At 52.6% G+C, this 24,713-nt stretch overlaps 2 protein-coding genes across 8 annotated transcripts in view; one reads left to right on the top strand and one right to left on the bottom strand.

Moving 5' to 3' along the window:
* The window catches only part of DTNBP1 (dystrobrevin binding protein 1), a 150,785-nt gene extending 148,793 nt beyond the window's left edge, over nucleotides 1-1,992 (top strand). For all 4 annotated transcript variants that reach the window (XM_007973635.3, XM_073005677.1, XM_007973633.3 and 1 more), the window contains 2 exons: nucleotides 155-295; nucleotides 1,571-1,992. In XM_007973635.3, coding sequence (XP_007971826.1) covers nucleotides 155-295; nucleotides 1,571-1,815 — 386 coding nt within the window. In that variant the 3' untranslated portion in view covers nucleotides 1,816-1,992. The remainder of the gene's footprint in view (nucleotides 1-154; nucleotides 296-1,570) is intronic.
* Nucleotides 1,993-2,802: 810 nt separating this feature from the next.
* JARID2 (jumonji and AT-rich interaction domain containing 2) overlaps nucleotides 2,803-24,713 on the bottom strand; it is a 278,174-nt gene continuing 256,263 nt past the window's right edge. For all 4 annotated transcript variants that reach the window (XM_007973625.3, XM_007973628.3, XM_073005676.1 and 1 more), the window contains 10 exons: nucleotides 21,597-21,689; nucleotides 18,930-19,048; nucleotides 18,768-18,838; nucleotides 17,430-17,544; nucleotides 14,555-14,660; nucleotides 13,563-13,745; nucleotides 12,908-13,038; nucleotides 11,466-11,649; nucleotides 7,642-7,749; nucleotides 2,803-4,785 (listed from right to left, as the gene is read on the bottom strand). In XM_007973625.3, the coding sequence (XP_007971816.2) occupies nucleotides 4,603-4,785; nucleotides 7,642-7,749; nucleotides 11,466-11,649; nucleotides 12,908-13,038; nucleotides 13,563-13,745; nucleotides 14,555-14,660; nucleotides 17,430-17,544; nucleotides 18,768-18,838; nucleotides 18,930-19,048; nucleotides 21,597-21,689 (1,293 nt within the window). In that variant the 3' untranslated portion in view covers nucleotides 2,803-4,602. The remainder of the gene's footprint in view (nucleotides 4,786-7,641; nucleotides 7,750-11,465; nucleotides 11,650-12,907; nucleotides 13,039-13,562; nucleotides 13,746-14,554; nucleotides 14,661-17,429; nucleotides 17,545-18,767; nucleotides 18,839-18,929; nucleotides 19,049-21,596; nucleotides 21,690-24,713) is intronic.

Genomic DNA, 24,713 nt, shown 5'->3' with positions numbered 1-24,713 from the left:
TTGCCAAGGGTGATTTAGGATGCATTTAAAGTGCCAGACTGGCATATGTCATCTACTAATATGTTGCTTCAAATTCCGTTTTGAAGTAAGCTTAGAAATGCAATGTAGTTAGCCTAATGCCGTGTCCTTCCTCGTGTCGCTGATCTCTCCGCAGAGCCCATAGGCAGCATGTCGTCCATGGAAGTGAACGTGGACATGCTGGAGCAGATGGACCTGATGGACATATCTGACCAGGAGGCCCTGGACGTCTTCCTGAACTCAGGAGAAGAGAACACTGTCGTGTCCCCCGCCTTAGGTAGGGTTGACAAAGTCGGTTCAGCTGAACCGGGGCTACACCGATGCCACTCCCCTCCAAAGGGAGAAGTGAGAAACATCTGCCAGTCACTTACACACAAACCCCCAAGCGCACAGCCAGCTCCTGGCTCCCCTCCCCACGGTTCCACACGGCTGCGTGGCAGCTGCGACAGTGGCGTGGTTCTGTCTTGAATTCTTCTCAAAGATTTGACACGCTCCACTCCGGTGACTTTGGTGAGCTAAGAGCTTTCTTGTGTTCCCTCCTTTACCACCCAGAAATCCATCTGAGTCTGCTCCTTGTGATTAAGGACTGGCGTTTGCAGGGAGGTGCAGACCCTCCTGCGTGGCTCACACGGAACTCTTCCCTCTTGATGCGGCAGGCATTTAGGGGCATGCCTGCTATGGGGCAAAGCCATGGTGTATGTTCAGCTCTTGGCCTGTGTTGTAAAACTTCAACTACTTCAGTTCCTTTCATCCCTTCCCAAAATTGTGTTTCACATTCATGCAGCAAATATTGACCAAGGTGCCAGACCTGTACCTGGGGGCTCGGTGCATTTCAAATTTCAGACCAGTTCTTCTGGCTGGGTCAAGGCAAAGCTCAGTCCTCCTGGCAGCACTTCAGCCATCTCTAGAAGGTTCTACCATTACCAAGGTTTCTGCTTCCTCTAAACTTCTCACCCACTTCTGGCAACATCAGAATGGTGTCATCCCAGGGAAGAGAAGGGGCTTGGGTGCATTTGCCCCCATCCTGAGAAGGCTGGAATACTGGAAACCAGAATGAACCCTCACCTAGAGTCAAGGAAAGATTTAGAAACAGTGACACCTGAATATAGAATTTTGATTCCTTGAAGAGCCTATTTAGTTCCACAAAATTGGAGACCTGCTGAAAGGTAATTTCGACTGTCTCAGCAGTGGTGTCTCTGAATTACTGAAAAGGGTAAAAAGAAAGACATCTAGATTATCAAGGTTACAGGGACTGCTCCTCCAAGATACGCAGCACTTGCCCTCGGGCCTCTATTACACACTATTACATAGTTCTAGGAGCTCTTGATCTTGGTCACAGGTGGCTGACTCCTTAGGGGACGGAAAGGCCACTGCAGGGCCTGAGACTGCCTCTGGCATCACTCAGCTCAGTGTCTTCCAGGGCAGGCCCCAGGTCCCTGGAACAAAAAGCACATACCCCTTTCATGATGGGCACATTCCACAGCTGTTGGCAGCAGTTCTAATCCGCAATCTTTTTATGACAGGACTTTTTCTTCCCTACGTTATTTTGCAGGGCCTGAATCCAGTACCTGTCAGAATGAGATTACCCTCCAGGTTCCAAATCCCTCAGAATTACGAGCGAAGCCACCTTCCTCTTCCTCCACCTGCACCGACATGGTCACCCAGGACATCAGTGAGGGTGGGGAGTCCCCCGTGGTTCAGTCTGATGAGGAGGAAGTTCAGGTGGACACTGCCCTGGCCACGTCACACACTGACAGAGAGGCCACTCCGGATGGTAGTGACGACAGCGACTCTTAAATTGGGACGGGACTTGGGCGTTGTCTGGCCACACGAATCCGGTTTCGGCTGTGTGCGGAATTCCACTGGGAAAGCCAGCTTGTTCTATAGAGGGTCTTGGTTTTTACATAATTGCCAATAATGTGTGAGAAACTGAAAGAACAGCTAACAATAAAGTATGAGGATGGTAAACTGAGAGCGCACGGAGCTAGTTTATACACAAAGGCTTCTAAATACACACGTCCTTAAGGTCACTGTAACTCAGGGTTCCTTAGAGTGAAGGGACGCGCAGGTCACTGGGGGCTGCCCCAGGAGATTGCATGTGGGCAGGGTCTGGGCCAGGCAGGGGAGGCTCCATGGGGCTCGGTTCTGTATGAGGCAGGGAATGACCTGCCATTTCACAGCTGGAAAAGGCCACTTCCTGTAGAAGAGCTGACTAGCCAAACCACTCTGGCAAAGCTTGGGGTTTTCCTTTGATCATTACAGAATTATCATCAGTCCAATAGCCAACCAGTCCAACCCCTACTGTCATACGCCCGGGCCCAAAAGAACAGAAACAAGCCCAAAGCAATCCTCCTTTCTTTATGAAAAGAAACTGGTCCCCTGGAGATATGTTCCTGCCATCACTCCTCCAGCCCAACGAGAGAACGAGAGCGCGAGAGCGCGAGCTCCCCGCCGAGATGAGGGGGCTGTCTGCGGTCATACCACCCGGAATGTACCCAGTGTCCGCCCATCCGCCCATCCTGAAAGCTCAGGGGGGCATGGCTCGATGGGAAATGAGGGGGACAGCCGCAGCCCACGAGCAGCTCTGGCCCAGCCTACCGGGCCACATGGAAACCATTAGGTTACGCTGAAGGGGACCCAGCGGCAGGTGGGAGCTGTGGGAGCAGGACTGCAGCGGGGGCGTGGCTCTGCTCCCTGGCTACGGGCGATTCTCTGACCCCTGCCCATGGATGAGAAAAGAAAGAGCTCATTCCATTCAGTCATCTTCCACAAGACAGACAAATGTCCAAAAAACTTTGTTTTTATTATTAAACCTTGTAGTACAAACCTGAAAAGTAAACAAAAAACTCGCAATAAACCACATGAAGTCTCCCTCCCAAGGGAGGGGTGCAGAGCAGCGCTAATAAATTAAATGTCAAACTGTAAGCCATAGGCAGAAGTTTACTGTCAAAAAGAGGGAAAGTACACAGCAAGGCCATAGAAACCGGACAACCACATTGGAAAACACTTGACTCTGTTTCTGTAATTGTTAAATATTCCAAAACAGTTCAGTCTTCTGCAACAACAACCAACAAAGTGGATCATAGGACGTTCCTGGCAGTCACCACTGGCAAGCTCAGTGCAATATGGGTAGCTACGGGATTGATGAATCCAATTATGAAACAAAGAACAGCTTGTGAAAACAGTTTCCCTTTTTTATTCCACACATACTGTACACACAACCGGAGAAGGGCAACAGCTACTCCATTATTATTTTTTTGTTGTTGTTCAGTGATGTAAGCAGCACTTATAAATGTTACAAGAAAAACCCTGTAAGCATCCAATCCAACCGATGAAGAAACTGAAATGTAAGGCTTTTCTTCATCTTGTCTTCTCACCCCCCTCCCCACCCCCCACCGAGAAAAAGGCTCAAGTATTTAAAACAATTTACAGGCATATGTACAAAAGGGATGGGATTTTTTTTTTCTTTTTTCCTTTTTGTTACAACATGAAGAGAAAAAATAGAGAAGATGAACGCAAATGCATTTTCACATTCAAAAATAACTGCAGGCCTCCTAGTGGCTCTCTACGTGATCATAAACGAAACAAATTTTAAAAGAAAGATTAATGCTGACTTGTGAAGGTGTCAAACAAGAAGCGGTGAGATGGAGATGGAATGTTAGAAAGATTGCACGTCGATGACAAAGAAGCACTTACGGCTTCCATCACTTTTTTCCTTTTTTTTTTCTTTTTTTTTCTTTTTTTTTTTAAATCTTAAGGATGCCATTGAAGGGTTTTTTGATAAAGTAGCCAACAGCACCAAAAAATAACAGAATGGATTTCCTAATGAAATCAGGCACAGGTCTCCCTCATGTGACCCCTCCGAGGCAGGCAGTCTTTTCCGTCTTCCTCGCTCGCTTTTCTTCTTTCCTTGAACAGATGCATAGTGATGTGCTGGTGGAGAGCCCACTCGCTCCCGTCTCCTCGTTCCGCCTATGGTTAGGAAACAACGTCCGCCTTCAGCTGCCACAACCGCCCAGAGAAACAAAACGGGGGTGCCCCGGCTTCCCAGATCACAAGCTCATCTGGCACACGGCAGAAGACGACAGCCAAAGCAAAGCCATTTCAAGTTTTGTGTGTGTGTGTGTGTGTGTGCGCGCGCGTGTCTCCTATCCCTTCTAAAAAATCTGCTCACGTGACTGATGGTTTTTAAATTTGTTCTCCAAACTTCACCCTCTTCAAAAATGGGTTAAAAAGCCTTTTTTTCCCCAACAGTTACAAAAAAAAAAAAAAAAAAAAATTAAAACAACAAAAAAAAAGGCTTTTGTCAGCCATGGGGCAATACAAATTAATACAGCCCCTGCAGGGTTTTTAAAACAGTGACTATACGGCAGTTTCCAAAATCTGACTGCAGTATCTAGGTTTTCTAAGTACAAAAAAAAGTTCAACAGTTTAATGCTAAAACAAAATTAGTTCTCTAAAACCAGAAGAAAATCTTCTTTAGAGCTAGTGCAAAGACAGCTTCAATCCTACAGCAAGTACTCCAAACTAGAATATAATAATTACAAAAAAATATATATAAATCGACCACGGGCGTTGGCATCTTCATGATGAGCTCGAAGCACTTTTGGATGAACCGGAGGCTGACAGCCGGGAGGGGGGCACGTCCACTGTCGCTCTCTTGCGGGGACCTCTTTTTGGTGTGGGTTTACTGAGACAGTTCTCAATGCTGCCGTTTTTACCAGACACTTTGCCGCAGATCTGATTGACCAGACTGATAATCTGTTCCTGTTTGGGGGTGAAAGGAAGGCACAATTAACATACCATATTAACAATTAGCATACCATATTAACAGTTAACATACCATATTAACAATTAGCATACCATATTAACAATTAGCATACCATATTAACAATTAGCATACCATATTAACAATTAGCATACCATATTAACAATTAGCATACCATATTAACAATTAGCATACCATATTAACAAGAGCTCTGTCCCTGACAGCCACGCAGGGGCAGGTTTAGGGCAGAGGGCAGCGGCGTAGCCGTCCCCTTCACACCAACCAACAGTGTTTACAATGTCCCCAAGAGGCTCAGACGCAGTGAGTCTCCCTTTCCCAGCTCCTCCTGACGCCACACAGCAGGCACGGCCCTTTCATCCTCATCAATACCCTGGTCCACCATGGTTTGCCTGCTCATAAGGGCAGGACTGGCAGGGGGAGCCCAGAGCACTGCCTCCACCATGGAGCACGCAGCAGAGAGACCTGGGGGCTTTGTTACGTCCTGGATGGTGACACAAATACCCAAGCTACTTGACTCACTTTAGCTACCAGCCACTGAACCTGGTCATGCAAATAAATGCAAACACTTGTCACCATATATAGATATCCTTGTAATTCACCCAAGAGAATCATTTATCTGTCGGCACCAAAACTGTGTGTGTAACTTTCACAGAGTACATCCTATAATCATCTCATTTTTAAAAAGAACATGGGGAGGAGTAGCAAACGTGCATCTCACGAGCCATCTCTCTGGGCCAGGGGTGGCTGGGAACCACGCTGAGTCCGGCAGGCAAGGAAGCCAGCCATGGAATGAAACATCTGAGGGCCTGATCTCTAGCCCTCTGGAAAGACCCCAAGATAAGGGTAAGGAAGTGACAGCTGGCTCCCATCACAAGTTAAAGGCGCCCTTGGAAGCGGGGTGCGCACGTATCTGTAACAACACCATAGTCATGGCGGCCTGAGGTACTGATGATGAACACTGATAAGGAATAAGCGGCTGAGCTGCCATAACACCCATTTAGGGGACTACAGCTACCTTACCATGAGGACGAGCGAGGAGGACCCGGCAGCGTGCGGTTACCGGAGGGCACTGTTCCCTCCCCGCATGCAGCTCAACAGGTGGACAGCACCTCCCCCAGACCAGTGCCCTCACGCCAGGCTTGGTAGCAGGCAGCCCAACACCCTGCTCACTGGACCCTGCTCAGCCAGCCTGCAAGGGCCGGAGGCACAAATGGCTCCAAACTCCCCAGAGAGCTTCACCATCCATGAGAACCGAAGCCATGAATTCAGGGATTTGCAATCTAGGTGTGTCCCCTACCCCCCAAAAGGTAGGTGTTTAAAGCAGACTGTCCCAGGTCAGCAGGCACAGCCATGGGTGATTTGTGTGCTGGGCACACTGGGAGGTTGAGAACAAGATTTTGCAATGGTCTCTGTTTACAAGCTAGAAATTTCCTATTTAAAAGAATGGGTCAGATGTGGTGGCTCACGCCTGTAATCCCAGCACTTTGGGAGGCCGAAGCGAGCAGATCACCTGAGGTCAGGAGTTTGAGACCAGCCTGACCAACATGGTAAAACCCTGTCTCTACTAAAGAGAAAAATTAGCCAGGTGCATGGTGGCACATGCCTGTAATCCTAGCTGAGGCAGGAGAATCACTTGAACCCAGGAGGCGGAGGTTGCAGTGAGCTGAGATCATGCCACTGCACTCCAGCCTGGGCAACAGAGTGAGACTCCGTCTCTAAAACAAAAAACAATGCACAGCTCAACAGGGGACAGAGGCACAGACTTGCTTACTGAACTACATCAGCCGCTGCAGAGTATGCAGTTTCTAAATACCTTTGCTCCTCCTAATTCATCAAAACCAACCATTAGGTCTTAGCCCCTGCATGCCATTCTTTTCCCAGGATCTGGTCACGTCAGACATCCGGCTACAGAAACAGGCTGCTGGTGAGAGGTGCAACGCATGTTCCACAGAGCGCTTTCCAGGCAGCCAGAGGAAGCCTCCCCGTGCCACCACCTGCACTGCACAAGGTGCCAGAGCCACGCTCATCTCAGCCGCAAAGGCTTCGTTATTTGTGCCTGGACATTTGCTGTTGAGGTGACGGAGGGACAGCAGGTGCTTACTGCCTTCACCCAGCATGCTCTTTGAAACAAAACAGATGCAAAGAGTTCTTCTTCCAGCTCTCCAATCGCTTAGCTCAAGGCTTATCGAGTGAGACCCACCGCTTGGGCCCCCAGACGCACCAGGCCCCGCAGTCAGACCCGCAGCACCCGCCCCACTCAGTGGCCTCAACTGTGCAATGACCCCAATGTGGTGACCTTCCTTGTAACCAGCCTCATCAGAGTCCGTGGGAAGCACACGCAGGGAAGGCGGGCAGAGCAGGGGAGAGGCACTGCTGCCAGGAGTTCCGCCACTCAGGGCAGCCCCCAGCTGCACAGGCTGTGCACTGTTACGACCTCTCCCTCCAGAAGAGCTGGCGCCTGCAGGAAGGCACTGGGACTTCCCATCCTGGGGCCCATCCTGCCCCAGCGTCTGCAGACACTTCCAGCTCTCTCAGCCTGGAGGGGCTGGCGTCGAGTGAGTGGAGACTGGAGAGTCCACTGCCAACCATCCCACTGTGCCTGGTCACCACAAAAAAGGGTCTGGCTCTAAACCACAGTGGTGCAGCCCTTGGGAAAGTCAGTGAGGCTGCAGGGAGAGCCTCAGCCCTGGTGAGAGCCCATCTCTGAAATCCAAATGCACGGCACTCCTGCAGAGCCCTGGCTGCCCACCAGGCACAGAACTGCCAGGCCGGAGGGCCTACATCCAGCCAGGACCAGGGAAGGCGCCACGCTGCCACCGCACCCAGGGACTGACCTCATCATAGCGGTACATCAACTTCAGCCCTCGGCAGGACTTCTGTTTCTCCACGTGGCGCAGAGCACACTCCAGACAGAACACGACGTTTTCGTTCTCTTGTACCACCTGCAGGCAAGAGCAGGACACCCGGAGGTCAGGAGACAACTCCACAGCGCCCTGGGAGGGTAAAGTGGGAGCACGCCCAGCCAGGCAGCCCTCACACCCACTGCCCCAGCCAGAGCAGCCCTGGCACCCACCACCCAGGCCAAGGGCTTTGAGGGCTGGAAACACTAGAGATGGACTAAAACAAAAACTCACAAACCACCTGGAACATGGTCTTCAACTAGGCAAGTGAGGAAAGGACGACCTCTGAGTTAGACCTAGGGGTGGCCCTCACGTCCCCTCCAGATTTCTGCTGGAGTTTCCTGGGAGAGGTTCAGTCACCACCAGGCTGGTAAAGACAGTGAGGGGTACGTATTTCTAATCTCTTGAGTTCTGAGGGCTGCTGAGACCCTGGGTTCGAAACCACCCTAGTGCTGGCATAGATGTGGAACATGGAGGACTCCAACTCGGGCAGCCACGCGGGGAACACGCCCTGGACTTTCCAGCAGCAAAACTGGTTCTCATGGTGGTCCATGAGCGGCTCAGTCAACAGAGCCAGGGGCGTCCAATGACCCCATGCAAACTCCCCCGACACCCTCAACATCACAGATTCCTGACCTCTGCGATGCGGACCAGCTCACCCACCAGCCCCAGCCTCACTGGGCGGGCTGTCCAGAAAGCCCACAGCTGTCCCGCCAGGGGACGCCTTGCTGCCTAAGGCCACAGGAGAGTGCTGGGACAGAGACCCTCACGGCGGGCCTGTCCACCTGGCTTCTGTGGGGGCTCCCATACTTCACGCTGACTCCAAGTACTATTCTAATTCTGAGTTTGAAAATAAGGAAAAATTCAGTCTCAATACTCAAGAGGCAGAAGGGTCACAGGCCTTTCTCTGAAAGCTTGGGTGGAAGGACTTGTTTTCGTCTGCAGTGTTTCTAAGCGAGAAACAGAGAACGTGTTGTAGGAGTGTGGGAATGCCACCTACTGACACAAACAAGACCTTGGAGAGACACCTGGGGCCAAGGACAGGAAGAACAGGAAACACATCTAATTACAATTTACAAATGTACTAGTAATCCCAGCAATGCAAACTGTCAACACAAGTCAGACCCCAATTTTTGCCCATGGATTTATATATATGTGTGTGTGTGTGTGTGTGTGTGTGTGTATTTTTTTAAGATGAAGTCTCGCACTGTCACCTGGGCTGGAGCGCAATAGCGCGATCTTGGCTCACTGCAACCACCGCCTCCAGAGGAGCTGGGACTACAGGTGCGTGCCATCACACCCGGCTAATTTTTTTGTATTTTTAGTAGACACAGGGTTTCACCATGTTGGCCAGGCTGTGACTGGCCCGCCTTGGCCTCCCAAAGTGCTGGGATTACAAGTGTAAGCCACCGTGCCTGGCCTTTTTTTTTTTTTTAATTAAAGAGACAGGTTGTCACTCTGTCACCCAGCCTGCAAAGGCTCACTGTAGCCTTGAACTTCTGGGCTCAAGTGATACCCCCACCACCACACCCAGTTAATTTTTTGTATTTTTTGTAGAACTTGAGTCTCACTATGTTACCCAAGCTGGTCTCGCATTCCAGGCCTTGAGTGCTCTGCCCATCTTTGCCTCCCAGAGCACTGGGATTAGCCTACCATGCCCGGCCTCACAATATATTCTTTTGAAAATAACTTTCAGGCTGACAAGAAATGCCACGTGACAACTCTGAAGTTTCTGAAGGATGGCTTGAAAATGAGGCCACCTGGTGCCACCTCACATGGACAGACGAGCTTCACCCCCAGGTGTAACCACCATACAGCCCTCACACACATGTACAATGACTAGAGTGTTCCAGCAAGAGGATGGACAGCTGGGCGCAGTGACCCATGTGTGTAATCCCAGGGCTCTGGGAGGCTGAAGTAGGCAGCCTATGGGTAACATAGCAGAACCCCACCTCTACCAAAAATAAAAGTTAGCCGGGCGTGGTGGTACACCTGTTTTCCCAGCTACTCCGGAGGCTGAGGTGGGAGGATGACCTAAGCCCAGGAGGCTGAGGCTCCAGTGAGACAGGATCACATCACTGCACTCCAGCCCGGGCAACAGAGCAAGACTGTCTCAAAAAAAAAAAAAAAAAAAAAAAAAAAAAAAGGAAAAAAGAAAAGAAAGAAAGAGCACACCAAGCTATGCAGCTTTTATCAGTGATGTTCATCAGGTACTTTGAAGATCTGGGAAAATGCTTATCATTTTAAGAACAGAATGGATCTAGGTAATACATTTTGAGAAGTCTAGGGGAAAAACCAGATAGAAGGAAACCTACAGGATGGGAGGAAGGGTGGTCACGGACTGCGTTTGTCCCCCATGAAATGCCAACGTGAACCTCCAGGACCTCAGCTGTGACTGCAGGTGGGGGTGGAGCCTCTAAAGAGGTAAATCGGCTCGAATGAGGCCATGAGGGGGCCTATCGGATACACCGTGAGTTACGTCCTTAGGTAAGGAGGAGACGAGGACACACAGAGTTTTCAGCTCTTTCAAATGGTACAAAGCCCCGATCTGACTCATCCGGGAGAGGCCGTGTCCTCCCTCTTCTACGGGGCATGCCAGGACTCAGGGTGAGGCGGCATGACCCAGTCACACTGGGAGGCCAAGGAGAGTCGACCCAGGTCTCAGTCCTGGCCCACCGTGGACAAGCAGAGGGACGCAGAGGCACTGGCCCCTTGGGGAATGTGCAGCTGGAGGGGACACCTGTGGGACACAGGCACCACAGCTTATGGAGTGGGCGCCTCCTAGCTAGGCTTCTGCACTGGAGGAGTGAGGCACTGTGGAAAGGGAAGAGGCCCAGGGAGGCAGGTCAGGCCCGCTGGGCATGCTCTCTGTTCCAGGCTAAGGTGTGTAGTGGCGTGAAGCCATCTGCAGTGCCAGCTGGGCATCCCTGCCCAGAGTGTGTCAGGACAGCTGCCTGCTGAGAGGTCAAGAGAGGACTGGAAGAAGCATGGTGAGGGCCACAGTCGTCCAGTTGCCATGGAAGGGCTTTTCTGAGCCCACCTCTGGTCTAGGACAGGGGTGAGCAGGGGAGGAGGCAGTGTTTGTTATTAAGCCCAAAGCTGGGGAAGGCAGGTGGTCACAAGGAGGCCAGCAGGGTAGAGTCGAGAAGGCGAGAGGAACGCAGTCTGCTGTAGCCTGGAGTGGCTGTGCCAGAAAAGCATCTCTGATCCCAGATGGGACAGGGGGAGCATCAGCTTTCACCAAGGACAGATTCCCAAGTCCTTGGGGGCTGAGGCAGATCATGTAACTGAGCAGAACCAGGAAGCCAAGAACAGAGCCAAAGGGCACAGGCCATGGGCCCGGATCCACCAGGCACAGGTCACTGGGCGGGGGGTGGCAGACGCTGCCCAGCACTGTGGGAAACCCGCCCCTCACCGTCTCAAAAAGTATGAAGAGCAGAGTGCGCAGGGGCTGGGGTGACAAAGTAGGGCGGGGAGGGAGGCCACCTGCTCCCCAAGGAGGAAGGAGGCACCACAGGATCGAGAGAGGGCCACGTGTGGGCAGAGTAGAGGGACAGCCTCTGTGTGGCCTGGTCACTGCAGGTGAGGCAGCCACCTCCAGAGGTCAGAAGCTCTGCTGAGGTCCCACAGCCGGCTCCAGAGATGGGAGCACAGCAGGTCTCCTGTGCAGAGAGCGCCCTCCCTCTTCTGGGGGCAACCCTGGAGCTCTCAGGCCAAGCACTGCACACGAGGGCGCCGGCCGTGCCAGGTAGGCTCACCATAGACAGGTAGCACAGGTGCTGGCAGATCTGACACCTCCTCTCCGACGTCTCCAACTGCAGCCACTTTCGAGGCTTTTTCTTCCCGTCCGCCACCGTGCTGCTGCCGTCATGGCTGCCGTAGCGCGCGGAGGAGTGGAGGCCAGCCTCGAACAGCTGCCTGCGCTGCCGCAGCTCTGTATCCCTGCCAGACACGGGGGACGGCCCACACCTTTAGTGACAGCCGGCCATGCTCACCAGCAGCAGGACATGCACTCCCCACACCGGCCTCCCTCCAGACACACCCTCCTGTCAGAAGTGAGGCCTGCTCAGGGTTCAAAGCCCCGCTCACCTCCCCGGGTGCCTTAGTCCACAGGTCAGTGGCAGCCCTGGCTGATGAGGCTACTCTGTGGCCAGACTTAGTAATGCAGGCGTCACAACGCCTGCAAAACCACGGCCACCTAGTAAGGGCTTCTCCCTGTGTCCCAAGCCCAGGAGAGAGTCAAGATACTATCACCAAAAGTTCAAAATTCATGTGTTCACAACACAACCCAGAGCCTTGCTCCAGGATGGGAGAGATGGGAGAGGCACCGAGAACTACACGGTAGGAAAGAGAGAAGAGGGTTACACAGGCGCCACTCTGCTCAGCGTCCGCCCTGACCTGCTCCACACACACACACCCCCACACCCCCCCACACACACACACCCACACACACCCCCCACACCCCACACCCACACACCCCACACACACACACCCCCCCACACACACACCCCCCCCACACACACCCCACACACCCCCAACACACACCCCACACACCACACACCCCACACACACCCAACACCCACCCCCCACACACACCCAACACCCACCCCCCACACACACACCCCACACACCCCCCCACACACTCCACACACACCCCACACCCCCCCCACACGCACACCCCACACACACACCCCACACCCACACCCCACACACCCCCCCAAACGCACACCCCACACCCACACCACACCCCACACACCACCCACACACACACACAAAGGGGTTGGCAAGAAAATGGAGGGTGGAGGACCGGGGGCAGCTATCCACGCCTTCCCCTAACTGGTGCAGAGCCAGGCTCTGACGCAGTGGGTCAGCAAGTACGTGTCAGGGGACGGGAGCCCCCCTTGCAGTCAATCCCACAAAGAGGAGGAACCTCTTGGTGCTAGAGGTTCGGAGTCCAAACATCAAGGGGAAATTATTTTCTAAAAAAAACAATGTTAAAATAAAAACCAGCACACCCGGAGCCTTTGCCCATCTGGAAAAGCATCATATGGGCCGTGCAGTGCCAAGGGGCTCTGCGGCTGCAGGCAGGGAGCGCTGTCGGCTCACCCCAGGCGTCTACCTGGCTAAGCCCCTGAAGGGCAGCCAGGTCAAGCTCTCTGACGTGGGCCCTGGGGGTCTCCCAGAACCCCGAGTCTGTTACCTGAGCTCATCCAGAAGGGCTGAGATGGTACTGAGAGTGGGCCCATTTTCTTTTTTTGCTTCTGCTTGTGCAATCTGGTAGAGTAACTTCTCCATGGAGAATGGCTTAGCTATATGGCGACGCTTCATTTCCTGAAAGAGGAGTCACATCCCTTTAGCGTGGATTTTCATGACTAGGCAGCTGTCAAGGTTGTTCTTGGTGGAGGGGCAGACCGGCTGTCCCAATTTCTAAATCTTGAATTGCATTTGGATTAAAAACTCTTCAAAACTTTGCCTCCCTGTGAGAAAGGCACCACATACCAGGAGAAGTCACAGCACTTCGCCACTACCCAGAGGCAGCTGCCACCACCTCACGATGGGTGGAGGTTCTCTGTCCATTCATTCTAAGCAATTACCTTAAGTATCTTCAGTAGTTTTCCAATACTGGAGGGGTCTGTCAGTAACGGTCTGATCAAAACTCTTTGTGATACAAACAAATCCCTAACTTTTCACTCCTAGAAGACCTTTCAACCACCTCCTAAGAATTTCAAAGACATATTCCAAAAGGAACTATCTACAGACAGACACGCACACGCAGGGCTGCTTCTGTGTGCACTCACGCACGGCGCTCACATGGATGCGGGGGCAGCCAGCGGGAGGAGGCTGGCTCTGCTTACCTTGGCGGTCTCAAAGCCCATACTTGTCCACTGGGTGGTAGCAAAGTGCACGGTTTCAGACACGCTGTACCCACAGCACACTTTGGACACAAAGGATCCCGGGAAGCAGACGACAAACTGGCCACTCTGCTGCACGGTCCTGTGCACCTTGATCCCCTCTTTGCACAGCACCTCCGGGGAGATCTGGGGAGACAGGGCCAGGCTGAGGCACACCCCCTCCCTGTGTGCCGGGACACCTGCAGTCTTCAGGTGAGGCATGCGCACCCTAAGAGGCCTGCTCTCAAGGAGACAAGATTGCTTTATGTGGAAAATAAAAAGATGTCATTCATAACATAAGAAGGAGTTCTAAACTGCACTGGCCCAAGAGTGATGACAGGTTCATGCACAGCTGAGGACATGATGACCACACAGGCCCCTCTGTCCCCACCTGGCAATGCCAGGGGCTGGAAACGGGACAAGGTTACACAACTAGGAGGCTGCTGGGCTCATCTCCAGAGCCAAGTAGGCCACAGGCCCACAGGCTGGGCTTACAAAGGAGTCCCCCGTCCATCTCTTGTCTAAGATGGACAGGCTGGACCAGCAGGGTCAGCAGAGGCCAGAGAAGCTGGTCAGAACACAGCCCAAAGCAGCACCTCCCAGAAGCTCACCAGTCCCATGACTTCCCGAAAACAAGTGAAGAAGCCTTTGTGATCCTTGCTCTCACATGCCCAGAAGGTAGGAGCGGCGGGCACAAGAAAACCCAGAGTCCACAGCAGCCCTTAACATGAACAAGCCCCAAAACAGATGCAAAGGCCGTGCAAAACCCCAGCGCCCTGTGCAATCTGATGGATGGTCAGTTTGGCTTTTGTGTCTGAGGACCTTTCCCTTGGCACCCTGGGGATTTGTTTTGCTGTGTTCTCATTGCCTTTGAAAAGCAGGTTCATGGGAAACCATGTTCAAGTGCCTAGCAGGTCCTACAGTTCCTGCTGGAGGCAGCGGCTGAGTGGACGCACCATGACGTTGCTTTCCAGCATCTGCAGCCCTGGGGTACCATTGGCTTGCAGCAGGGTGTGGACCACGTCTTCCAGCTTGTTCTCCTCCTCAGCAGGAATGCAATACCTGGGCCATTGAGAGACACAAGAGACAAGCAGAGACTTGACAAGGGCCTCCTGCATGGACTGGGCCACCCCCGTCACCCTCAGGGACCTGAGCACACGGGAGAGGCTCTGCTCCACGCCAGCAGGGACGGTGTGCTGGCCTGGCCGGGTGCCTGGTCACCACTGGCTCCTATTTCCCACGGCAGCAGTGCCATGTCCACCTAGCACACAGCCAAACCGCAGCGCACCGCGATGCAAGGTGCTCATCTTTTACGCAGATCTGACCCACCTGGTGAGCCAAAAAGCCTTCAAACCAGAAACAGATGTTCACAAACCCCTATAAACCAGAACCAGACACACTGCAGCCACCACGGGCCTCTTCTGAGGCTCCGGCACTGCACCCTTCTTCTGTGAACAGAGACCACCGCAGGAGCAGGACATGACAGTGTCCTGGAATATGTGACAAGGAATATGTGGTTCCCTCGGCCCTCCAGCCAGGACAGTAAACGCTGCCCTCTACAAATGCACAGAGTTGGGGAAGGAGCCAGGCTCAGGCACATGCACCACCTCAAGGCCACCTCCTCGGCAGATACTGTGGCGAAGTGGGGCTCAGGGGATACCTAGCGGCCCCCAGCTCTGCTCCCCGCTGGGGAGTTCTGTGTGTCAGGACCCAGCCCACACAGGAGGATCAGGGCACACAGGACTGCGTCAGAGGGTGGCCTGGGGAAGTGGTGGCTCCCAGACCCTCCAGGGTCTAAGCGTGAGGCTGGCAGGGGTCCTCGAGTGTGAGAAAAGGTGGGAGGTACAGGTATAAAGTGACCTACACGGCAATCACAGGGAGGGGAGGGGGTTTGGCCCGTGTTCTCGGTGTCCCAAGGAGCCCACCAGGCCACATGTCCACTCACAACATGTGACGCCCCTGGTGCCAGGCGCACAGCATGAATGATGGGGGCGTGAGGGGAGGCCCCTGCAGGGCAGGGGTGCAGGGATGGCTGCCCTGCCCCTGGGCGTCTCAGGATGTCTGAGGGGCTCCTCCCTGGGCAAGAGGAGGACATCAGTGTGGAGAGGGGCCTGACAGGTCTTCAGGATGCTAAACCAGTGAAGCCATCAGCCACCACTAAAAACAAAGACGTGGGCCAGCAGCTCAGGGCAACACCGCCAGCCCCTCCCAACAGCCCCCGCCCCCGGTCCAGGGCCCGCCTTTGCACAGCAGGCAGCGACCGTAGCCCCTAAGTGTCTGTGACGAAAACGTTTCTCTCTGAGGCCAAATCCTGGGTTCAGTTACTCAGTGAAGGCAACAGCCACATTTAAGAATTTTTTTTAAATACTCATGTTATTTTCAATGCCAACATATTCTGTTACTGATTGGTAATTTACATACAGGGTTTCTAACCTAAATCACATGTTTTAAGAACAACTACACACCATCATGTCCTCTGATCCTACCCCTGCCTTTTCTTTCTCTCCCTCAATGAGGTTCCAGGGATAAGTCTTCAAAAAGCCCACACAAGACATCACATTTTGCTATCTGTGACTCAACATCAAGTCATAAGCAAACCCACACGGAAGAAACTCGGGCCTCAGGTCACCGGTCTGGGGGCGATCCCAGGAACAGCAGGCCACGCACAGCCACAGCCAGTGTAACTCCCCACAGGGAATGGCCACACTTCTTCCGGAGGCAAAGGCGCCTCTCGGGATTGTCCTGGCTGTCCCCTCCCCAGCTGTGGCCGGGCCTGGCTCAGCCCCAAGGCTCCTGTCAGTCCCCACTCCATAGGCAACAGCCTGGGCTTCCCAGGCCCATCACTGTGGACCTGCAGGACGCCGTGCTCGCCGTCCACGGCGCACACACCCACGTGGGAAGGGAGGGCTCCCTCGTGTCGACGGCACCACTCACCAGAAAAGCCAAAACCAGGCAGCTGCAGCCGACGCTGGCTCCACGGAGGGAGAACACGAGTCCTAAGACTTTCTTTATTTTAATAAAGAATGCTTAATCACCCCATTAGGGCAATAAACACAGTTAGCATGGCATGGACGGCATGCCGGTAAACGATCAGACGACAAGACATCTGATTATTTCTAGTCATTTCCCATCTGCCGCCGTAAACAAAGATACCAAAGAGTCCAGCCTCGATCAGGGATGAGTACAGTAAGAGTCAGGATTACAGGCGGGGACCCAGAACACCTCGCCAGGCAACAGACTCCGCGGGGTACACAACATGCGCGTCTCCACACGGCAGGAACGAGATTCCCAAGTCAGCTCTACTCCCCGCAGAGCCACCGATAGATGAGGAAACACTGGCTCTACAGAGAGGCTGAAAACAACCAATCATGAAATGCCATGGTTCATATTCAGTTCATAGAGGGCTGATGACAGAGTCACGACTACTGGTTAACTTTGGGTGGCACTTTTACTACTGTTCCTTAACCCTAAGGTGAAAATAACTCTTGGAAATCCACAAGAAAAAGTGACTAATCCATAACAAAACAAAACAAACAAAAAAAACAGACATAAGCAGGAACTTAAATGGCCACTAAGCATATGAAAAGTTTTGCACATCATCAGAGAGTGTTACAACATTCTCCAGCACCCCAACTCTCCAGCACCTTCCAACAGAGGGAGGCGATCCCAGCCCAAGGCCTCGGCAGGGAATGCAGGACAGGCCTGAACACAGAGAAGCAAGTTCTCAAGCACGTGCAACCACCTGGACAAGAGGTTATCCGTAGACCCCACTGAATGTGGTAATATGACTTTCTGCAGTCCCTCCCCTCCCACCCGCGGCCGTGTACTCACCAAATGCAGTCAGCACCAGTGTGTAAGTAGTCAATGTATGGAAGGTGATTTTGGTCTCGAGACCAGCATGAGGTAGAAAAGACCATGCCAATATTTAGCCAGGGAATAGTCACTCCTAAAACAGCAAGAGTGAAAAGCGCGTTTTTAAAAGCTAGGCAACAACGTCTCAAAGGAACAATAAGTAAAATTCTCTTTCTTCTCCTAAAACAAGAAGGAAAAGAAATGGGACTCAATGTCAGACAAAAGACAGTGAGCAGAAGGTACCTGCTCTTTCCTGTTTCCTTTACAGAATTGAGAGAATATGACCACTGTTTCAAAACAGTAGCAGCACATCGGCCTCATGAGGAGGTGGCCCCAGGAACCTGACCTGGTGAGGAATGCTGAGGAACCAGCAGCCCCAAGCCCCAAGGCTGAGGACCAGAGGCACCAATCCCAAAAGCCCCCATCAGGGCCAGAGGCAGAAAGCAAGCAAGCCCCTTTGTTGGCGAGGCCTCTGAGCAGGGTGAGTAGGGCACAGGGCTCCTTGGCTCAGCTCAGAAATCAGTCAGGTTCCAGGACCTGGACAGGTTCCTAGCCGCCTTCCCCAAGGCCTGGGCCTTCACATTCATAGTGACCACAACCTCCATGACCCCTTGGTTTTCCCTAAAGCTTGCAAAGCATCCATCCATCTCTTGCGAGCCTACTGACCATCTTGAGAATTATGATTTCAGCCTGCAGTAGCCTTAAGGAATTGTGACTTCGGCTTTGAAAGCAACAATTTCAAAGTTCAAAGTTGGCCACTAAGCTTCTCCCAGCTCTAGACTCCACCATGCGGTTCATCTTTCCACCTTTTCTACTGACTTCACCAACCATCATGCTACTCCTTTCATTTCTAAAAATCTATTTTCTTTCTTTTTTTTTTTTTTTTTTTGAGACGGAGTCTCGCTTTGTCACCCAGGCTGGAGTGCAGTGGCCGGATCTCAGCTCACTGCAAGCTCCGCCTCCCGGGTTCACGCCATTCTCCTGCCTCAGCCTCCCTGTAGCTGGGACTACAGGCGCCCGCCACCTCGCCCGGCTAGTTTTTTGCATTTTTTAGTAGAGATGGGGTTTCACCGTGTTAGCCAGGATGGTCTCGATCTCCCGACCTCGTGATCCACCCATCTTGGCCTCCCAAAGTGCTGGGATTACAGGCTTGAGCCACCGCGCCCAGCTGAAAAATCAATTTCAAGGTATATCCTGTATGCCTGAAGACCCCATCCCTCCCTGGCAGTGCTCAGAAGGGATTTCCCGGCCCTGATTCTCAGTGAGTAGGACTCATGGTCACAGCTGCCACAGGCAGGTGGCCACAGTCAGACTTACCAGGCACAGCACCGAGGTGACGCAGGATGGACCCCGTGTTATTGGGGAGGACGGTGAGGTTCCATCCATGCCTGCAAAGGGGAAGACGAGGGACGTTACAGACTGGCGGGGGAAGAATGCAGTCACGTCCCCAAGAACACGGACAAGAGAATCCCAGGTTACCTTGAAAAGGGCTCCGATTTTCCCACTGGGAATCCGCTGCCATGAGTGTTGGTGTCCACCTTGCCACAGTGCACTGCCACATGGCAGTCCTTCTCTTCCACTAGCCTCCAGTACTCTTGCTGCAGGGAACAGGAAAGGGCTGGTCAGCACCCCTAAGGTGCTGCAGCCACAGAGCACAGTTCAACCCAACAAAACTGGGACACGAATGTCTGGTGCACACACCCCTCAGAACAGACACGCTCTTTGCAGAGTGTCTCCAGCAGGACACTAATGCAGAAAGCAATGACAGGTCACCTCCAAGCATATCCTCAAAATGCCAGAAAGCAGAGTCTCCCCCATGTTATGCAGTGTTATTCCCAACAGCCAAAAGGTGAAGCCACCACAGTATCCCATCCGCAGATGGATGAACAGAATCTACTCTCCGTACCATGACCTTGTAAAAGGACGTCAGTTCTCACGCGTTTTACAACATGGATGAACCTGGAGGACATTATGCTAAGCACAGTAACTGCCAATTATAAAAAGCTTCCAAAGTGACTTATGTTCCATCTAAACAAATATGGGGACAAAGAATGGGTCAGAACATGCTTTGACTGCAGGCAAGCAGCGGTGCCCAGCCTCCCTTGAGACAAGCTTCCCGGCGCAGTCACCTTCCACTTTGTTCTCAGTGATCACTCCAGAAACACTAAGTCCTCTTTCCTCATCTCACAAGCCTCGGTAAAGCTGGAACCACATTTAGGGAAGAAGCCTAACTTACAAGCACCCAACATCATAGGGTCCAGTTAAGCTCAACGAAGTGCTACTAGCAACGCTGAAACCACTTTCCTCAACACTGCGTTGACTTCCACAAAGGGGGGGTCCACCTGGCGGAGTCAGACCTCCACAAATCAAGAACGAATTCCACATTAAACGACTGGATTCCCTCAACAGACTCCCTGAGTATCCAATCCTGCCATGCATTTGCTGAAACTGAGGTCAACCAGCTTCTGGTGGGTCCGTAAAGATGTGGGAAGGGAAGGAAGGGACTCCTCCCAGCTGGTGGCCAACTCCAGGGGCTGTCCACCGGCCTTTTTTGGAAGACAGAGCACAAGAAACTAGGCAATCCAGGCCTGAAGTTTAAATTCTAGCGAATCTCTCCTTTGTGTTTAAATATTTACACAACCGCTAGAGCAAAATCCAGACTTTCAGAGGGAATTAATTCCTGAATAAGAGGCTGTAAGATGAGCTAAGCTTTCATGCACATTATGGATGGTAATAAACTTCTGCACCTCTGGGGAGATGCCCACAGGACACGTGTTGTTTGGCAACAAAGGCCTCTTCCCAGGTCCAATGCTCAGTCCCAAAAGCCAAGTTTCCTCCACCTGACATCTCTACCACAAACACAATGCGTGCTCTGGAAGCAGCTGCGGCAGCCACACGTGTCCTAGACCAGGGTTCAGCTGACATCGTGGCTGGTGATGGGTGAGGCAGTGGCAGCTGCAGCATAGTAATCACAGCCACAGGTCGGGTGTCAGGCCACTGTGTGACATTCAATGGCTGCACCCAGAGTATACACAGCGTAGGCAGCTCCCGCACCTAAGTAGAGACCTAAGTCCTAAGACGGATAAAGATGGTGCTAAAGGTAAACCTCTAATTCCTCACACTAGGAAAGCAGGGTCAGGTCACAGGGCTGGACATCCTAAGCTCTGACAATTGCTTTCAGGAGGTGGAGCAGCAAGCACCACCCAGGGAGGGTGCACCAGTCATCCTGGTCTGAGCAGGTTTGAAGGTTGCATGCCCAAAACCTAAGCAAAACAAGATACCTGAACCCCCAGCGGTCAGCACGTGTACATGGGGCAAACCGACCCTGGATTTTATTTGAAAGAGGTGGCATTAAAGGAAAAAAAACAAAAAAAAAAAAAAAAAAAAAAAAATGGCAGCAAAAGCCTGTCACACACCAAAAGATGAGGCTGTGGTCAACAAATACCTCCTGTTCCCCAGTCGGCAGCTGCCCTGAACCAGTAATCCGGGTTTGGTTTCTTTCCCTGTCCACGACCAAGCGCTGCTGAGAGCCCACCGACGTCAGCAGCTGGAAGTTCACGCGGACTCAGCTGGGCACTGGCCGAGGGGCGGTAAACAAACAGATCCGGTCTGTGTCCTGCGGCGCCGCACACAAAAGCTCCCCTAATTGGTCTGGGCATAGACGTGCTCGCTGCCTTTCCAACCTCACACTAACCCAAAGAAGAGAGTTGGCAGAAGCACAAAAATGGCAATCTGCCAATCCCATTAAATAAAAAATAGAAGGGAAGAAAAAGCACAACTGTGGTTTCAAGGGATTCCAAACATTCTCTTGCATAACAGACACACAGAGGATGGGGTGAGAAGCAGCCGGGTGAGCAAGTAGGAGGAGATGGTGACGGGGCGCAGGGGACGGGCCCAGAACCCGCCCCCTGCACTCAGCAACTCCCCACCTTCATTATAGTGTTTTTGGCTTGTGAACAAGTTTAGATCAACCTAAGTTAAAACATTTGGCTGCCCTGGTGCACGCTCAACACAGGATGAACTCGGCCCCGTCTGAGTCCTTTCAGTTCACTGGGCTGCAGGGGTCAGGGCAGGACAAGGATGTCCTCCAGCTCGCCAAGTGGTTCCCACATCATGAGAGGCAACGGGAGGGGCCGCTTCTCTCACCTCGATTTCGGCTGGTGCAGGCTCCTTGCTGAAACACATGCTCATGATATTCCTCGCTGTTCGATAAAAAGTTGTTAGAGAAACAGACCTTCCCTGAAACAAAACAAAAAAAGAGTAAAGCTTCAGAAGCAAAGCTGAGCCCTACTGCAAATGAGGCCACACACCTGTCATGGGCCGCTGCCCCTTGGCGTCCCTGCGGCTGTGGGTCACCTTGTATCCTGAGTTAATGACAGGCAGAGAAGGCAGAAATACATTCTCTAAGAACCCACAGTGCTAAGAGGAGCGGGAAGACTCCACCAAGGATCACCCTCATGAGGGCCAAATTGTTCTGCCAGGAACAGAGGCTGCCACCCAGAGGCCCCGAGCGGACGCACAGCGGAAACATCGAAGGCCCCTCCAAGGCCCTGCTGAAAAAGCCGCTTGCGCTGGAGGCAGAATCCCTCAGCTGACAGAGGCTGCTGCAGGCCAGTGAGGAAGCTATCAGCAGCTGTGACCTGATGGAACTCATGACCAGGGATCCCACAGGAGAGAAGCTGGAGAGACAGAAACTGGGGTGACATCTACACCCTGAGAGTCCGTGCCATATGAACACCTGCCAGGGCAGCAGCCTTCACTGAAGTTACAACCTGGTCGCCTTCTTTCCACAGAACCACCTGCTGTCCCCTCCGCACCTCTTCTTCGATGCTCCTGTTCCCAATAACATCCAGAATGATTTGCTTGTTTTGATAAAATAGCTGAGTGTGTCAGTTTGGGAATCCAGAGTCAGCACCTTCTTTTACCCACCACACCAAATGTGGTGCGTTTTTCAGAGGGAAGCTGTCTTAAGACAGCTATGGTTTCTTTCTAGACCGGGAAAATTTATTTCTTGAGTCCAGAAGTATCTCCTGAGCACCTACTGTGTACTAGGCCAAATCCTAGGGGCTGGAGACAGAGCAGTGCCTGAAAAACACACAACACCTCTAGGCCTCGTGGAGCTTCCATTCAGTCTGGGGAACACACAGGCCTCAACCACACAAATATGGGATGGGAGGTGCCGCCAGGTGTCATGTGGAGTGGGGGAGCGTGGTCAGGGAAGGCTTCCCCGCAGAGCACTGGACACTGCAGCATTCCTGTAGAAGTGACAGGGCCAGAACAGGGAGCAGCACGTGTTTTGTGCCATCAGGTCCACAGTTGCAGTCGGTATGGAGACACTGGCTTGTGCCTTTCTCTCCCATAGCAAAGGAACTAGATGGGGTTCTAACTACAGGAACATACTTCCATGCGAATTCTAAGCCGCTCCCAATGGTTTGCTTCTTTTAACATAAAAAAGGTAACTACAAGGAGGGACTGAATTTTGCACCAAGGCAGAGTGCAACGAGCGAAGGTGAGGATGACACCAGCACACAGAAGTCAGCAGCCAGGACACCAGTGCCACAGAGAGTTGCACACGCAGGGTCCCCACCCCGTGGGCACATGGCTGCCTGGGGGCGTCGCCATGGCCACCACGCAGAGCTCCAGTACATTTCCGTGATGAAATCTAGAAATATCCTTGACAGGGTGAGTTTTTAAAAATCCAAACCTCTTTTTCGGCTCAAACACATGCTCACAGAATTGGCCTTCCTCAGTAAAAAGTAAAAACGTTGACGGTTTCTCATTTCACCAGTTGGCTATTCAGAGTCACAGGAGTGAGCGGCTTCACTTGACAAAGGCCTCTCAGTAAAACATTCGGGAAACGCCAATTAAAACTTCCCAGAGCTTCAAGTCTCTGGGCCACACTCTCTCTTAAGAACATTTACGAAGTCAGATACCAGGCAGTTGTGTCTTGGCAGGCTGCATCCTGCAACCCCCACACCGCGTCGCCACCAGGCAGCCTTAGGCAATGGGAGAGGACACTCAGGTAAAAGGGACCCAAACCCTCTCAGGGTCTCAGGTCAGAAAAACTGGGTATCTCTTTCCAGAGAAGTGTGCAAGTATATGAGATGCAGCCTGAGGCAGGTCTGCAGGGCCTGGACTTCAAGTGAAGCAGCGACGCCAGGGGTCAAGTCAACTCTTCCTCTGTATTTCTAAGATGTGTGATGGAATCAGAAGGCCGCATTGCCTCAACTACAAGGCCAGGCCAGAGCCTGCAGTCAGGAAGTCGTGGGCACCTGAGGGTATGGTAGAGCTTAGTGATAACCAACAGCCAGTTCCTAGTGCAGCAGAAACCCACTGGCCACACACTCCTACCAGGCTCCCGAGGGCTGGAGCAGAGAACACTTCCCTCCCAGTGAATCCAGAACTGGAACCGCAGACGGCAAGCATGTGCCAGGCAATTCAGCAGAGACTGCAACTTAGCTGGGCTCGGCCAGCTGGGCCCCAGGTGCTCCGCTACCCACTGGCAGGCTGGAGAAGGGAGGAAGCCCCAAGCCTTGCTTCAGAGCCAGGCCAGCTGGGAGGGCTGCCAAGAGGAGAGCCATGGACTCTGCCTCCCTTGCTTCTTAGAGGGGCGAGTCTCCTCTGGATGACTGTGCTGCAGTGAGACCTGGCGGAGATGGGGAAACGCTGTGCGTTTCAGTTTGCTGGTTTATCCCCAACTCTTCCCTCCACAGCGTGTGAATGGTGAGATTCATTTTGATGGCTTTATCAGGAATAGCCCTCCACAGAGAGGACCTGGCAACGCTGGGCTGGCAGTGAGGTGAGCAGATGGAAATGAGGAGGCAGAGAAAACAAGCGAGCAGCGTCCACTGAGGGTCCAGCCAGTGAAAAGTTCAGCTGGGTTTGGGCAGCTGTCAAGTACCAGGATGAGACAGAACCGGGCATGCAGGGGAAACGAAGCACACAGCCCAGGTACTTATCCCTGGCATATCCCTGCACGCAACATGCACACACAAGCCAGTTAATGAAAAGGAAACCCGAGGCCCTGGGCGGGCAGGAATAGACTCGTGGTGTCTTCGTGGAGTGGACTTCCCCTCTCTCAACGGGTCTCTTGCTGCCCCACCTTGCATCAATGTTCCATCAATGCACCCAGAAGGCCCTCACTAGGTTCCTTGATATTGGACTTCCCAGGCTCTACAACCATGAGCCAATGCATTTCTGTTCATTATGAATTCCCCAGTCTGTAATAGTTTAGCAGCACAAGTGGACTAAGTCAACACCCTC

The sequence above is a fragment of the Chlorocebus sabaeus genome, chromosome 17, assembly GCF_047675955.1.
Source record: "Chlorocebus sabaeus isolate Y175 chromosome 17, mChlSab1.0.hap1, whole genome shotgun sequence".
Classification (NCBI taxonomy): domain Eukaryota; kingdom Metazoa; phylum Chordata; class Mammalia; order Primates; family Cercopithecidae; genus Chlorocebus; species Chlorocebus sabaeus.
Note: the sequence above shows the minus strand (reverse complement) of the source record. Positions and strands in the feature narration are given on the sequence as shown.